Source organism: Drosophila obscura, unplaced genomic scaffold, assembly GCF_018151105.1.
Source record: "Drosophila obscura isolate BZ-5 IFL unplaced genomic scaffold, ASM1815110v1 contig_179, whole genome shotgun sequence".
NCBI classification, from domain to species: domain Eukaryota; kingdom Metazoa; phylum Arthropoda; class Insecta; order Diptera; family Drosophilidae; genus Drosophila; species Drosophila obscura.
The window spans coordinates 1834130-1849726 of record NW_024542766.1 but is presented as its reverse complement, the minus strand read 5'-3'; the positions used below and the strand labels follow the sequence as shown (position 1 = coordinate 1849726).

General features: G+C 44.9%; 3 protein-coding genes across 3 annotated transcripts; 2 read left to right on the top strand and 1 right to left on the bottom strand.

Moving 5' to 3' along the window:
* The first annotated feature begins 326 nt into the window (after window positions 1-326).
* Window positions 327-1981, top strand: LOC111075325 (putative nuclease HARBI1). The gene is made up of 2 exons (XM_022368526.2): window positions 327-914; window positions 980-1981. Exons 1-2 carry the CDS (start codon window positions 395-397, stop codon window positions 1696-1698), a joined length of 1239 nt encoding a protein of 412 aa, XP_022224218.2. The 5' UTR covers window positions 327-394; the 3' UTR covers window positions 1699-1981.
* Window positions 1895-4767, top strand: LOC111075324 (rab GDP dissociation inhibitor alpha). Its single transcript, XM_022368525.2, has 3 exons — window positions 1895-2396; window positions 3661-4136; window positions 4216-4767. Exons 1-3 carry the CDS (start codon window positions 2003-2005, stop codon window positions 4675-4677), a joined length of 1332 nt encoding a protein of 443 aa, XP_022224217.1. The 5' UTR covers window positions 1895-2002; the 3' UTR covers window positions 4678-4767.
* An 868-nt stretch (window positions 4768-5635) lies between these two features.
* Window positions 5636-6422, bottom strand: LOC111075326 (C-type lectin 37Da-like). The gene is made up of 2 exons (XM_022368529.2): window positions 6309-6422; window positions 5636-6242 (listed from the first exon to the last, which is right to left on the bottom strand). Exon 2 carries the CDS (start codon window positions 6124-6126, stop codon window positions 5788-5790), a length of 339 nt encoding a protein of 112 aa, XP_022224221.2. The 5' UTR covers window positions 6127-6242; window positions 6309-6422; the 3' UTR covers window positions 5636-5787.
* Window positions 6423-15597: the final 9175 nt, after the last annotated feature.

The window sequence follows — 15597 nt, the reverse complement described above, 5'->3', positions numbered from 1 at the left end:
TTCCGTTTAATATTACTAGCTAGTCAGCTCTCCCAGACCTAAAGAAATAATTTTATCCAATTGCTCAATAAATTTGGTACAAGATTGGTTAGTTTTCAAAAGTCCTGTTTATTGGACTGTTTACAAAATAAGCAAGCAAACAAAAACGAGTTCGCAAGCGAGCCAAAAATGAAGTGTCCTTTTCGTATCGCAAAATTGACAGTTGAGGACACTCTTAAGTATCTGCTCGCATGCGAGCGTTTGGTTTTCTGGGTTATTTTCTTTAACTAATGTTAAATTTGTTGTTGGGAACATAATTGCTTCGAGTGTCACATTAGGTCCCACCTAGACCCTACCTAATATTCTAATACCATGTTTGTTTGTTTGTTTTTGAGAATTTAAGTCTGGTTGCAAAATGTCTTGGGAGATCAAATTAATTCACGACATCCTTAAAATGGGACAAATTGCTGCCGGTCTGGAGACCGATCGAGACCAAGCTGGCAACCTGCAATGGAAGAAGAAGCGACACCGCCGCAAGGGAGCGACGCCCATTAGGACCATATCAAAGGCATGCACGTACAGCGATGAGGATTCTTTCCGCGGCTTGCACGGCATGTCCCTGTCGGCATTTGGCACGCTGCTCAAGCAATTGCGGAGCCGAATGGAGCGGAAAAACCCCACACTCCTGCCGGCCGAGACGCGCCTCCAAATGGCGCTGAGATACCTCACCACGGGCGACTCTTTCAGCGCCCTGGCCGGCATCTACCAGGTGCCCAAGGCGTCCATGCGATATATTGTGGAAGAAGTCATCAAGGCCATAGAAAAGGAGCTAAAGAAAACTTACCTGCAGGCGCCACAAACGGAGGAGGAGTGGCTGGACATAGCCAAGGAATTTGAGCGGCTCTGGCACTTTCCCCACTGCCTGGGATCGCTCGGTAATGTTGTTATCCACTCCCCCAAGGATGATTCCAGCTCAACAGGTTGTTTTCCTTTGTTTCAGATGGTCATCACATTGCTTTCCGCTCGAAGACGGCCACCACAGATGCCAGCTACACCAATTACAGGCAGTTCCAAAGTGTCATTATGCTGGCGCTGGTCGACGCACAGCACAGATTCCTGTACGTCGATGCGAGCAGTCCAGGCGGAGCGGCGGACGCCTTCACCGAGAGTTCACTGTACAATGGCTTGGAGAGCAACCTGCTGAATATACCGCATGAGAAGCGGCTGCCAGGCATGGATGAGGAGCTGCCTCACGTGGTTCTGGCCGACAAGAGATTCGCGCTGCAGCCCTGGCTGATGAAGCAGCACGAGATTCCCTCGACCATTGAGCAGAAGATCTTCAACTACCGCCTGAAACGTGCCCATCGCGTGGTTGTCAATGCTCGGGGCATCATGTCCAGTCGCTTCCGAGCCTTGCAAACCGAAATCAAGCTGCAGGCGTCCATTGTGGAGAAGCTAGTGATGGCCACGTGTATTCTGCACAACTTGCTGGTCCGCGAGGAGCCGCAGGAGTATCTCAGGGGACTGGAGAAGGAGGACACTGACTACGTGTCCCTGATTCCGGGCGAGTGGCGCACGAATACCATTTTCATGGAGCTGGCCCAGCCTCCCATACAGTTTGATGGCAGCGAGAACGTAGCCATCTCCATCCGGGATGGATTCACGACGTATCTGAACGCGTCGGGAGCCGTACCCTGGCAAATGGAGGCTGTGAAGTGAATTCCAAGTGGATTCAATATATGAATATATAAATTTCAAAATATACCGTAAATATACCAAACTCTGTTTAAACAGGCAGAAAATATCGCCAAGTAAACTATCGCCCAGTGAAATATCGCCATCAAAATGCAGCCCTGTCCTGCAACCAGCGAATGGCCGCTCTCTCCACTCTCAAGAGAACGAGCGAGTAGAAAAAAATTTATTGAACGGGGCAGAAAACGCAAAAAAAACCTCCAACGTCGCAAGTGAAAAAAGCCGTGAAAGTCCAACGTCCCCATAGAAATAAACGCAAAGCAAAGCGAAAATGAATGAGGAATACGACGCCATTGTCCTGGGCACCGGCCTCAAGGAGTGCATTCTGAGCGGCATGCTGTCCGTGTCCGGCAAAAAGGTGCTGCATATTGATCGGAACAAGTACTACGGGGGCGAGTCTGCCTCGATTACACCGCTGGAGGAGCTCTTCCAGCGCTACGGATTGGAGCCGCCCGGCGAACGGTTCGGGCGTGGCCGCGACTGGAATGTGGATCTGATCCCCAAGTTCCTGATGGCCAACGGGCAGCTGGTCAAGTTGCTCATACACACGGGCGTCACCCGTTATCTGGAGTTCAAGTCCATTGAGGGCAGCTACGTCTACAAGGGTGGAAAAATTGCCAAAGTGCCGGTGGATCAGAAGGAGGCGCTGGCATCCGATCTCATGGGTAAGATCTTGCGACTTTTCCTACGTTTTGCACAAAATGTGTTTGCATGTATTGTGTGCAAAAAAAAGAAGAAAAAATTGTACGTTTCCAGCTTTTACACAGCTGTCTGTCTGTGTGTGTGCGTGTGCGTGTGTGTATGTACTCGACTGTTATCTGGGCTCCACTTTTGCCTGTTTCTTTGTCTCCCTCTCTATCTCTTGCTCTGGCTTTCACACTCACTCGCTGTGCTGGGGCCGTGTTGCCCTGCCTGCCTGTCTGCCCCCCCTCTGGTTTGACTGTGACACGTATTTGCTTGGCCCTGCTACCAATAAAAGCTCCCTACCTACCAATGTTTGTGTGTGTGTGTAAAGAACATACGTTTTCGTCTTTGTTTCAAAGATAATTTCCAACATATTCGTAAGCTTGGCATTTGTTTATTTGCCTTTTATTTAGCTCGTTTGCTGATTAGACACCTTTGCATGTGTGTGTGTGTGTGTGTGTGTGTGTGTGTGTGGGTGTCTGGCAACCCTGTGCGGCCCCTCGAATTTGGCCAATTTAACCGCTATGCTGATTCACTTCTAATCGTGTCTCTCTCTCTCGCTCTCTCTCTCTTTATTGCTCCCCTCCCTCCCTCCACACTTGCCTCCTGTTAAGTGCTTTAATTTATTTTTTTTTTCTTGGGGCAGCAACCGAAATGCAATTAGTCGGCCTGCTCCGCACGCTCTATTTATGATTTAGTTGTAATTTTTATTTTAGCAATAGCGTTTTTTTTTTGTTTTTTTTTCGGCGCGGTGAAAGGGTTCAACTTTACAGTGGATATTGGCGGAATGGAATAGCATTTGAAAAGTTCCACTTTAGAGTGGAAAATTATGAGGAAATTATAAACAAAATTACTCACATCGCATCCTTGGTAGCTTGGCTTCACTGTACTAGCTTTACACATATGTATGTATGCGGGGTCTGACGTCATGGGGTGGCCCATGGCGACTGTTGGTTGTGGTTTCTCCTGCTGCTGCTGCTGCTGCTGCTGTTGCTGCTGCCGCCCCCTAAATTAGAGGTTTCAAATTATGGACAGTGCCCTGTAAAAGAACCATGCATGATGAGTGTGTTTGTATGGGTGTGCGTGTGTGTGTGTGTGTGTGTATGTGGGCATGCAAATGGGAATGTAAATTGAAACCTAAACCCCCCAAGGGCTTGTCCTGGCCCGTGCATACTTGTGCGATCCTGTTGCAAGTGAACGCTGACTAATCAAATTTCTGTATCCGTTTCCCTTCTTCCCTTCTAGGTATGTTCGAGAAGCGTCGCTTCCGCAACTTCCTCATCTATGTGCAGGACTTCAGGGAGGAGGACCCAAAGACCTGGAAGGACTTTGACCCAACCAAGGCCAACATGCAGGGACTGTACGACAAGTTTGGTCTGGACAAGAACACGCAGGACTTCACCGGTCATGCCCTGGCCCTGTTCCGCGACGATGAGTATCTGAATGAGCCGGCGGTGAACACCATACGGCGCATCAAGCTGTACTCGGACTCGCTGGCGAGATACGGCAAATCGCCCTATCTGTATCCCATGTACGGTCTCGGTGAGCTGCCTCAGGGCTTTGCCCGCCTGTCGGCCATCTATGGCGGCACCTACATGCTGGACAAGCCCATCGATGAGATTGTCCTTGGCGAGGGCGGCAAGGTGGTGGGCGTGCGCTCCGGCGAGGAGGTGGCCAAGTGCAAGCAGGTCTACTGCGATCCCAGCTACGTGCCCGAGAAGGTGAGTGCCGCCGATATACTGCCTATAGTTCGATCGAATGCTGATTCTAATCTATACCCCCCGTTTTCTTCGGCGGCAGGTGCGCAAGCGTGGCAAGGTTATACGTTGCATTTGCATCCTGGACCATCCGGTGGCCAGCACCAAGGATGGCCTCTCCACTCAAATCATCATTCCACAGAAGCAGGTCGGCCGCAAGTCCGACATTTACGTGTCGCTGGTCAGCTCCACCCATCAGGTGGCCGCCAAGGGTTGGTTCGTGGGCATGGTTTCGACCACCGTGGAGACCGAGAATCCCGAGGTGGAGATCAAGCCCGGCCTCGACTTGCTCGAGCCGATCGCACAAAAGTTTGTCACCATTTCGGACTACTTGGAGCCCATCGATGATGGGGCCCAGTCGCAGATCTTCATCTCGGAATCGTACGATGCTACCACGCACTTTGAGACCACTTGCCTGGATGTGTTGAACATATTCAAGCGCGGCACTGGCGAGACATTCGACTTTTCCAAGATCAAGCACGAGCTGGGCGACGAGGAGCAGTAATCGCGGCAGCAGATCCGGAGACGACGCCTCATCCCCATGGTTGGACACAGCTCAACATCAGCCACAAAAACATTTGCTAGTTACGACCGCCAATCGCTTTGAACATCATCTGAGAGGCGTAGTGGCCAAACTAAAAAAAAAAAAACAAATACCCAAGATAAAAAAAAAAAAACAATCTTAAAAATAAAACAAAAACAACCCAAAAAAAAAACAAAAAAAAAAACAAAAACATTCAAAAATTGTATTACGAAAATGCTTTTCCATCGTGTGTGAAGAAACTTTTAGATGTGAACAAAACGAATTGCTTGCTTGGCGCAATATTGGATACGATACATACATATATGTATGGTCTAGAAAATATATAATATATATATACAACCCTATATAATATGAACAATACAGCGCAGAGATCTAGCGAATACATGTGAATGTTAGGCAACTAAATGTGGGAATTCACGCAGAATGCAGGGAGGAGGTAATAGTAAAAACCCTCGCGACAGTCACGCGGTTTATGCTTGGAATTTAGTTGTACACGATAAGGATATATACATACATACATACCTATATATATATGTGGATATATATATGTATATCAATTGTCTATGTATATGGCCCCTCAATAGTCTGCTTGGTTCTGTTCTTATTTTGTGATCGAAAAACCCACACACACACCACACACACACACACATGCATAATGCAGCATTATAATAATAATTGTAATCCAAAAACAAAACCAAAAGCGAAAGTAAAAATTAAACTGAAAGTGAAACTAAGCGAAGCGAAGCGAAGGAAATTGATATTGAATGGATATGGAAAAGAAAAGAAAAGAAAAGGAAAGGCAAGAAATGTTTATCCCAGAAATAGTATTCGAAAGCCAAACGAAAAGAATATAATCCCAAAACACACCCAATCACACACACACACACACACACACACACCCATACAGATGGTCAATGGTATTCCGCATTTTCAGAATTTACATTTTTAATAAAAAGTAAACAAAACAAAACAAAAATTCATAAAAATTATCCAACGAGAATTGGACTGGCTTCGTCTTAGTGGTCAACTGGGCAGGACTCAATCGGATAGTTTGGGGCACAATATTATATTTTACCATATAAAAAACGAGGCTGTCTTGGGCTGAGGTGCCTCGCAGATATAGTATCTCTTCAAGTCGCACGGTATATCGTTCAGCACATCGTAATTTGTGCTAGTCCCCAAATATCCCAATACGTCGCAGTGCTCGATTCCGCCATTATTACTTGGTTCCCCCCGACCCCAAATGTTCAGTTCCAGGGGTTCTCCCGTTGAGAACCAAACATGTTCACCCTTGATGGCCAGGTCAGTGCCCGAGGTATAGTATTCATCATAGATATTCCGTTGAAACAGATACTGATTGATCGAATCCCACTCCTCCCTGGTCTCGAATGAGATTAGAGCAGCTTCCATCCGGCGACACGACTCAGAGGCATCAAACCAGTTTTTAAGTTCCTTCGTTTCAATATAATAGTATCCATTACCGATCTTCTCGAAGTTAGTATTTGGGTGAAAGAATTCAGGCACTCCTAATAAATAAAACAATAATATTAGGTACTTTCCAATAATGATTATATAGATATTTTTACTCTTACCATCACTAACACTAGACGCTATATTCTACGCTCCAGTGAGGGAGAGCGAGAACAGCCCCAAGGCGGCCAGGAATAAAGTGAACTTTGCAGACATTTTGCAGCTACTGAGTTGAAATTCATAGAATCTATATCTTTTATACCAAGATACCAAGAAACGTTATCAACGTTACCAATTAAGCTGCTTTAAAATGTGAACCTCTAACGCTTATCGTTCATATATACTTTATAGGGTCGGAAACGCTTCCGTTGGCTTGTTATTGGTTGTTTATGTTTACTTGATGGTAGGAATATATTCGAAATCATTGAGAAGTACGCAATATATTTATTTCTCTTTAGGTGTGTATGACTGAACACTCTCACACCTCTCATCGTCTCTGCCAATGTCACTTGAGTCTTTACATATGTACATATATCACAATCTGCTATAAAAGATATAGATTCTATGAATTTCAAAGTTCACTTTATTCCTGGCCGCCTTGTCTAAAGTGGTTGATGATAAGATTTAAAAATATTAATTAAATCATTGGAAAGTACCCAATTTTATTATTTATTCATTAGACTTCAGGAACTGATTTGGCAGTGAAGGGCAAGCATGTCTGGTTCTCAAATGCTGAGCACCTGTCGGACGATGTTTGGTATCCCGGGGAGCCAAATGATAACGGTGGTAACGAGAGATGCGATATATTAATATATAAGGGGATAGGAGGCACTGCCATAAACGATAAACAGTGCGATAGCGTTGAGCTATATATTTGTGAAGCTCCTCCGAAGACAGCCTCTTTCGTTACTTGGTAAAATATCATTTATATTTCTGTGTGAATTCACTTTAAGTGTTTTTATACCCGTACTCAAAAAACTTTTTTGAAAAAAGAGTACGGTATAAGTAGAGTCGCGTCCCCAGAAGCGACTCACACGTTCCTTCTCGTTATTTCTGAATTCCTTCTAATAAAAATATGGCTGGTCAAAATATATTAGACGACTTTTTTATATTCTCAACGGGTAACTATAAAATCAAGTTTTCCTTTAAATTTGAACGCGGGAATATCGAATATCTCTGAATTGGATGATACCCAGATGATTGCTAAAAATTACCATTTTCTCAAGTTTAAACAGCTGCGTGGATCTGCCATCTGCTGATGGACTTGCGACAAGTCGATCACTGTTGTTGGCAGTTGTCATTATTCACTCCAAAAAAAAAGAAGGCGCTGGCTCACGGCTTCCATCTGAACTAGTTCCAGTGGTGTTTCTCTCATTGGGAATTATATCTGAGCGGAAATCCATGGGTTCCGGTTCCAAAGAGAAATATCGTTTCGGTCCTCTCAGCTTTTGTCAGCCATCCAAAAAGGCGCTCAGTTTGAAACGGACATGCGGTAAGATATTAATGGATTTTTATATATTTCTGGTAGTTGCTGGTCACTTGGGTTTCCCCCAAAAGAATGCATCACAAACCCTTTATATTCCACTTAAGCTGTTGACTGGATATTCCTTTAATATGTATAAGTAATAATGAGGAGCAGAACTGCCAGTTAAGCGACAAATGGGAATTGAGAAATTGAGGAGTTTTCCATCCCATTTCTGGTAGCCATTTGAATCACGTAGCCAGCCATAAAGGTTATAGCTATATGGCCAGGAGCGGGTCCACTCCGCTCCGCTCCGCTCTTTCTATGTGTGTGACACAATTGCGAATTCCGCAGCAAGTGTTTGGCATGCATTTGGAATACTTTTGCACCCCACACCCCTGGCAAGTGGGGAAATTCTTATTGAATTGCATGTGGCATGCCACACGAGACTGTGACTGGGGCAGGGACTCCTCGACTTTCCCCCTCTCGATGCGGGGGGGTGGGGAATGTGCAGAATGCTGAGAATGCTGCTCCCGATTCCAGTTAGTTTTAATGCTGTCGCTGACAGTTTTTTCCCCTTTGCTCTTCGCCCTTCCATTACTTGACTTTCCTGCTGTTTGCCACCGACCCCCGTCCCAACGACCTGTCCAAGGAAAATGCCGCCAGCATTTTTCCAATTTCCGCAAAAGCCCAAAGACATTTTCACATTCTTTTGCTTTGGCTCGACAGCGGCCACAAGTGTTTCCAGATATTCACGGGTCGCTCAAGAGCGTTCTTTGCGCAGAGCATGGGGGCGAGAAAATAAATAGGAATTTATGGGAAGTTGGCAATACACCCCGGCAAAAAAAGAAGGCCTCTCTTGAATGTGTGAATATTCCAATTAAATGAAATTAAAGCATATTTTTTTTTGTGGGTTTAAATAAAACTTAAACCTCGTTGGAGTGGCTTTATTTTCAGCTTATTGTGTACTATATTTATCCGATATTCCTGGCACATTTATCCGCTGCAATTGCCTCATTGAGGCTGATTTTGCGATGCTCCATTGGCCCCTAAGCATGGGGCTTTCTCCCTTCCTCCCTCTCCCTCTCTCTCTCTAGCGCTGTCGCTATTCCTCTCTAGATGATGATGCTGACGATGATGTGGCCAAAACACGTCGCCCCAAAACTGGTCAAGAGTCTTTCGCAACATTTTTGCAGCTCTTGGCTTCGACTGGGAGGAGTTTTTGCTGCTATTTTTTTGTTTTGCGTTTCGAAAAACAAGGAGAAAAAAAACCGTGCAGAGGAAGAGAGAAGACAAAAATTTGTAACTGGGCAAATTGAAGTCAAAACTTTGGCGCTCAGCGCAGCATGCAAGTCACATACAGCAGCAGCAGCAGCAGCAGTAGCGGGGGCAGCAGTGGGGGCAGCAGTGGGGGCAGCAGTGGGGCAGCGTGGCAGCTACTATAGGAGTCGGGTGTTGGCGTAGATGGAGCGATGGCAGCCAGCCTCTGGCAGCCATGACTAAGCGGACTCTTTCTGTGTCTGTGTCTGGGGGTCCCTGTCCCTTGTTCTTGGGGGCATGGTCAGGCTAACGAGGCAGGCAGGCAGCCAGGCAGCCAGGCAGCCAGAGGTGGAGAGAATGCGAATGGAGCAGCGTAATAACAGCCAACCGCAGATACAGATACAGACAAACACACACGAAACAAAATGTTGCCTTTTGGGGTCGTCTGCTCGGCCATCATTTTGGGATGCGATGCGGCGGCTTATGGACATTTCCATGGTGCAGGGTGCAAAATTGACGCAGTGGACAGGCCAAAACACAAACACACACATACAGAAGCACACAGAAGCATACAGAAGCATACAGAAGCGCATTATGCCAAATTGAATCCAAAGTCTTGGCATTGGGCATTCCCTTAAAGCGTAATTTGATTAATTATACAAGTTATATATGTACATAATGCATGCGACACGTTGTCGTTGCCTACTCCGCCATAATCATTCTCATCATAATCAGCAGCGTTGACAGGAACTTGTACACTGTGTACACTGGGAGAAATCTAAGTGGAAATGGGAATACCCTTTTGTTTAGGGGCAGGTGCTGACTGCAACAAACAATTTCTGACTAGCTCTACTTTTGGCTTTATTTTTCATTCATCTTTTTATTATTTCTCTCAGTGTTGTGCACTGTTCTTTGTCCTCTTTTCGAATGCTTGCACTTGTTATGCTCTTTGTCGTTTTCATTACACTTCCCCATTGTCAACAACTTCATTATCGCTTGCGACACTGTGCAACATCATTGCCCCCTGCAACGTCTCTCTCGCTCTCGCTCTCACTCTTCTGCCCCCCCCCCACTCCAGTGTCTAGTAAGACAAGCAAATTTAAATCAATTAAGTAATCTTATTGCCACTGCTGTTGCTGCTGCCGCTGCTGCCGCTGCTGCCGCTGATGCTCTGAAGATGCTCTCTGTGCCTTTTGGCATTGCCATTGCCTGCTTTTAGGGGCACATTCACGCTCAAACTTATGCGCCCACCACACACACAAAAACAGCCACACACAGTCTCCCACTCTTTTTGTACTCTATATAAGGGGTATACTGATTTTCCTTAGATGTTGGCCAGGCAGCAATGAAATGGGTAAATTATTTAATCTTGTTTTAGAGACTCATAAAAGCATAAATGTTGTCCCTTCAAATGGGACGATATTTACTAGATATAATAATAAATAAATAATAATAATAATAAATAAATAATAAATAAAATAAATAAATAATAATAAATAAATAATAATAATAATAATAAACAAATAATAATAATATGTATAAATATATTTGTTCTAGGAAAAATCCCCTGAAAAGCTGTCACCTTATGGGCTTTATATAGAGTATTTAAATCTTCCACTTGCACTGCCGTAATTCGTTCTTTTTGTATGTCAAGCGTTATAACTGTGGCAATTCCTTCTCATATGTGTGTGTGTGCGTGTGTGTGTGTGTGTGCGTGTTTGTTGTTGGCCTGGTAAAACTTTTGCTGTGTTGCATATTTTGTGCAGATTAATTAAATTGCCGGCACGAAGCCGGTAACCAGAGGCTTGGCATGACGTCAGACGTAGGGGTGGGGGGGTAAGTGGAAGTGGCAGGGGGCTGGCAGCTGGTAGCTGAGAGTGGCAAAGCCCGTGTTGAGCCCCGAATGGCACTGTTCGCACAAAACTGAAGTGCATTATTAAATGTTATTTCCCCAAAAATTTGATGGGGCAAACAAACTAACAAATAAAATATATATATATACATACATATATATATATATAGAAGTAGATATAGCAAGGCTTTCTATTTGTACCATTGTTTTCCCCGTGTTCCTGTCTGCTGTAGCTTTACTTTACTCATTTCTAGCAGATTTCGTAGATACTTAGCTTTCTGGTAGCGTTTGCCTTGCGTTTTATCTTAGATTTTGCTGGCACATTATTAATATAATTATTATTATATTATATTATTATATATATATATACATACATATATATTATTATAATTATATTAATAATTATTATAAATACAAAGCAGGCTTTACTGTAGAGACCAGACCTGCCCTATGCCTCCCTCAGGCACTGTAAAACGCTGCTGGCCGTCGACAGACAGATAGAAAGTACAGGGGCGGGCACGCCTTCAAATGTCCCTCCACAGTCAACAGCAGCTGTTGGCTAGCAGAAGCTCCAACCAAAGGGGAAAATATTTCTCTTAAATGTTAACACGCCAACAGTTCCAGAGAGAGCCCCCCTGTTAAGGGTTAACAGCTGCTAGTCAACAGTCAACAGCAAGGACCAACAGAAGAACTTTGAAATTGTCTAGAAATGTATTCCTTCCTTTCTGCCAGCTTTTGTGTGTGTGGTGGAATGGAAATAGATAAAACTTTAACCATCGGAAAGAACTGAAATAGATCTGTGCAAACATTTCATTGCCTAATTGCAGTAGACAATGGATTACCGTATAATTATGAGCCCCCAGGATACCCTGGACAAATTGCCATATCAAATGGCTGGGACCCAGTGGCGCCCCTTGGCCGCTCTGGGCCCCTTGTTAGCAATTAAATGTGTTCACTTGACGAAGCAATTTGCCATTCACAGCAGCCCAAAGGCGCCGCTTGCAAAGGTTGCCCATTGCCGTTGCCGTTGCTGCTGCCGTTGCTGCTGCTGCTGCTGCCACCAACAATGACACTCAAGTCTTGGCCAACTTTTCAGCTGGCCAACAATGAAGGTGCTGGCTGCTGCTGCTGCTTCTCTGTGCTTGGTAAAAAGTAAACCTAAATGAAAGAATAGCCTTGGAATTTCCAACACTCTTAATTATAAAAATAAAATTATAATGCTGAGGTGGTAATTCTTAAATTATTGAAACAAGAAACATCAAAAATACATCGATGTTGTGCTGCCCCATTCGCATACCTTTCTGTTCTCATCTATCTGGAAAATCTCCCATCATCATACGGCATTCAGCATCGCTTTATGGGCTAATATTTATCTTACTTTACCCCAATTCTCAATGTGTTTCTTCTCATGCCATGCCATTCTCCTCCGTGTTAGCCAGCTTGTTTACACTCGGCTCCAGCCGAGTCCTATCCTTTCGTAGTTTTCTTGGCTAGCACACACACACACAGGGACGGGACGGGACTCGCAAACTTGCACCTCCATTGCATTGCCTTACTTGGCATTTAAGTGCCATATAAATTCATTTTCACACGAACACACACACACACACAGGAACACAGGAACAGAAGCAGCAGTCGACTGCTTCTCACCTAGTTTTTATGCAGTTTTCTCTGGCATTTCCGCTGCCGAATGCATTTCCATGACCAGCCAGCCAGCCAGCCAGCCAGCCAGCCAGCCAGCCAGCTAGCCCCACATAAGTATCCAATAATTTCCAACGGCTTAGGCAGCGCAATTGTTGCTTTTGCTGCTCGCTTTCCTTGAGTAATGCCCCCGGCGGCAGACGTACTCTGCGACACTCTGTAAATTATGCCAGAGAACGACACCAATACAATGGACGCTTAATTGCTGTAGCCCCTATAGACGATGCCGTTGGTCCGATAAAGCCCCGCTAAAGCGTCCCACCGAAACGGCAGAGAAAAATGGCACGCTAACCCCCCGCGGATCGAACTCCTCCCAGATATTTTTTCAGGCTTAAGCGGAGAGTCTGAGCCAGAGCCAGGGCCAGAGCCAGGCAGGGTGGGAGGGAAGTTCTGCTGTGGCCCTTTTCCTTAACAAAAACTGCAGCTGTGTTTACCTTGAAATTTTGGTTTTCAATAATATTTGGCTTGGGATTTGGTAGGGTGGCGTGGGTGGGTGGCTGGCTGGCTTGGGTGTGTGTGTGTGTGTGTGTGTGTGTGTGTGTGTGTGTGTGTGTGTGTGCTTGTCTACATGTCTTTTGCAAAAATAGCAAATGCATAAATGTGGTTACGCAGCGCAAAAGAGATGGCAAACAGAACACACAGAGAGAGAGCACAGAGTGCCACAGGAGTAGGAGTACGAGGCGGTGGGGGTGGTGGGCCAGGTGGGGCCGGTGGTAAGGGTGAAAGTTCAGCGGTGTTAGCGCGCTATCTGTGCAGCGACAGCCATATTTACCTGCCAACTGAAAGAAAGAACACACATACATATACATACATATATGTATATGTGTATATATATCCACCTATATGTATGTATATATATCTTTATGGATGATAGCTACTTGAGTTCAACGTGCAACATTTCTTGCATTTACTTTGAGAGTTTGGGTTCAATACCAAAAGGGCTTCAGGGGGGGGATTGAGGTGGTGGCTACGAATGAATAGAATGGCTGAATATTCTGCAGAAACCAGAAACCTTTAAAGGCTCCTCTGAAGATCATATTTAAAGACAGTTCTGAAGTTACTGCTCCCCAAGATATCTGTTTGTATTTAGTTCTTAACCCACACACGATGTGCGTGCACAATCTTCCACCCTACGCGTCCCTGCCCCTACGACTACTGTTGACCAACTGCCACACGCATCTCTGCTCTTGCCCCACACGCGCGTCTCTGCTCTTGCCCCACACGCATCTCTGCTCTAGCCACACACGCGTCTCGGCTCTTGCCACAGCCCCAGCCTCCGGGTGGGCTGTGTGCAGCCGACTCGATGGTCTTCCAATTAGCGGTTTTTGGTGAAGGCTTGCAGCTGTTTTTCCCACACCCTCTCACGCAGCTCTCACGCCTCACTCTCTGCCGCTGCTGCTGCTGCTTCGTTTGCTTCGCTTATCGGCACGGCCTTGTCCATTGTAGTTTGTGCTGCCTGTTGGCTGTTTGGCTATCCGATCCGGGCCACCACCTCCTGCCAAAATGCCACATTAGCTGTCCCAATCATAGTTCCTATCGCCTGCCTCGTACTCGAACTCGTACTCCACTCTGCTTGATGCCACTCGCAGGCTGCCGCCTTCCTACTACTCCGCTCAAGGCAAACTCTTCTCACATTTCTCCACCCCTCCAGCCCTGCCACTGCCACTGCCACACTCTTCGCATGCATTTGGAGTTTTTGAGCGTGTGTTTCAGCTATTTTTATACGATTTGCTATTTTTTCCGGATTTTTGTTTGCCATTGTTGCTGGCTCCCCCCACCACCCACCCATCTACCGGGCCCGCCCTCTCTCCACCATTTATACCTTTTTTTTTTTTTTTCGTTCACATAAAACTGACGCCAAATTTCTTTGGCGTCAACCAATGCACAAAACGCACACACACACACACACACACACACAGATATACATCACCCACACAGAATAACAGCAACAACAACAACAACAACAACAACAAAAATATTGTTGGTTTAGTTGGTTTTTCCTGACTTTTCGCGCTGCTTTTATCCGCCCCCCTCCGTTCGATTTTCCAGGTTCGCCGTGTGGGGGAAATGTAAAAAAATATCAAAAAATAATAAATGCGTTGCCCCCGCCACCCTCCCGTGACGTATGTATGTGTGTGTGCCAGTTTAGCTGGTAACTTCTTTAGCCACCCCCCACTCCCACCCATTGCCATGCCTCATGCCGCCGCGACCCTTTCCGCGCTTCCACCTGCAGCGGCAACAGAAAGTTTTACGTTCATGCATATTGGTAATTTATTAGCATAAAATGCCAGCAACGCGTAAATAATGCACAAACATTTTGTTGTTTTGCCAAAGAACATTCTGCTAACATTTTGCTAGCCCCCCTCCCTCCCACGGGTATACACAGCCCCCCTTTCTGCCAACATTTGATTGCACCTGTGAATGCACTGCAATTAAAATTGGGGATATTTAATTTAAAGCCTCGAAATGGGTTTTAAATTGGTTGAGAAAATAATCGAAGGAATATGGTAAGAATAAACTTAGAGTCGAAGGAAACTTGTTCTCTAATTAAGGTTTAATTATGGTACATTTTAGTACCAATATTTAAGGAAGAGAGTCATTAATCGCCCAACACATTTTAGTTTCAATTTTCAAAGAGAGTTTAAAAATATTTATATGCCCTTTTTCAACGAAAAAAATATAATTTTGTTGGCTTTGTTTCGTTTAAAAAATTATATAAGTAATGTAATTAAATTACGCTTATAAAAATAAACCAATCTTATAAAAAATTGTTACATTTATCAAATTTAGTTATTTGTCTTTTCAAAATCGGAATATATAAAAAACTCTTAAAGCTGCAAGAAACTTAAGATTTAACTTAAGTCTGCAAGTTTATATATTTATGCATTTTTTCTAGGTGGGATAACTCTTTATCTATTTGTAGCCCCCATTTTCTGCCAGTGCATTGACATATGTCCATAACTATATACAGATTTTATTGGTTTTTCTGAGCGTAAAATTCATTTCCGCTACATTTGCACGTCGCTCACATGTCACCGGACCAGAGCAAGAAACAGCAACCAGGACGAAAAGTGGAATCCGACGAAGGAGAAGAACTGGGAGTGGTACAAGGAGCAGAAGCAGTAGTAGGAGTAGA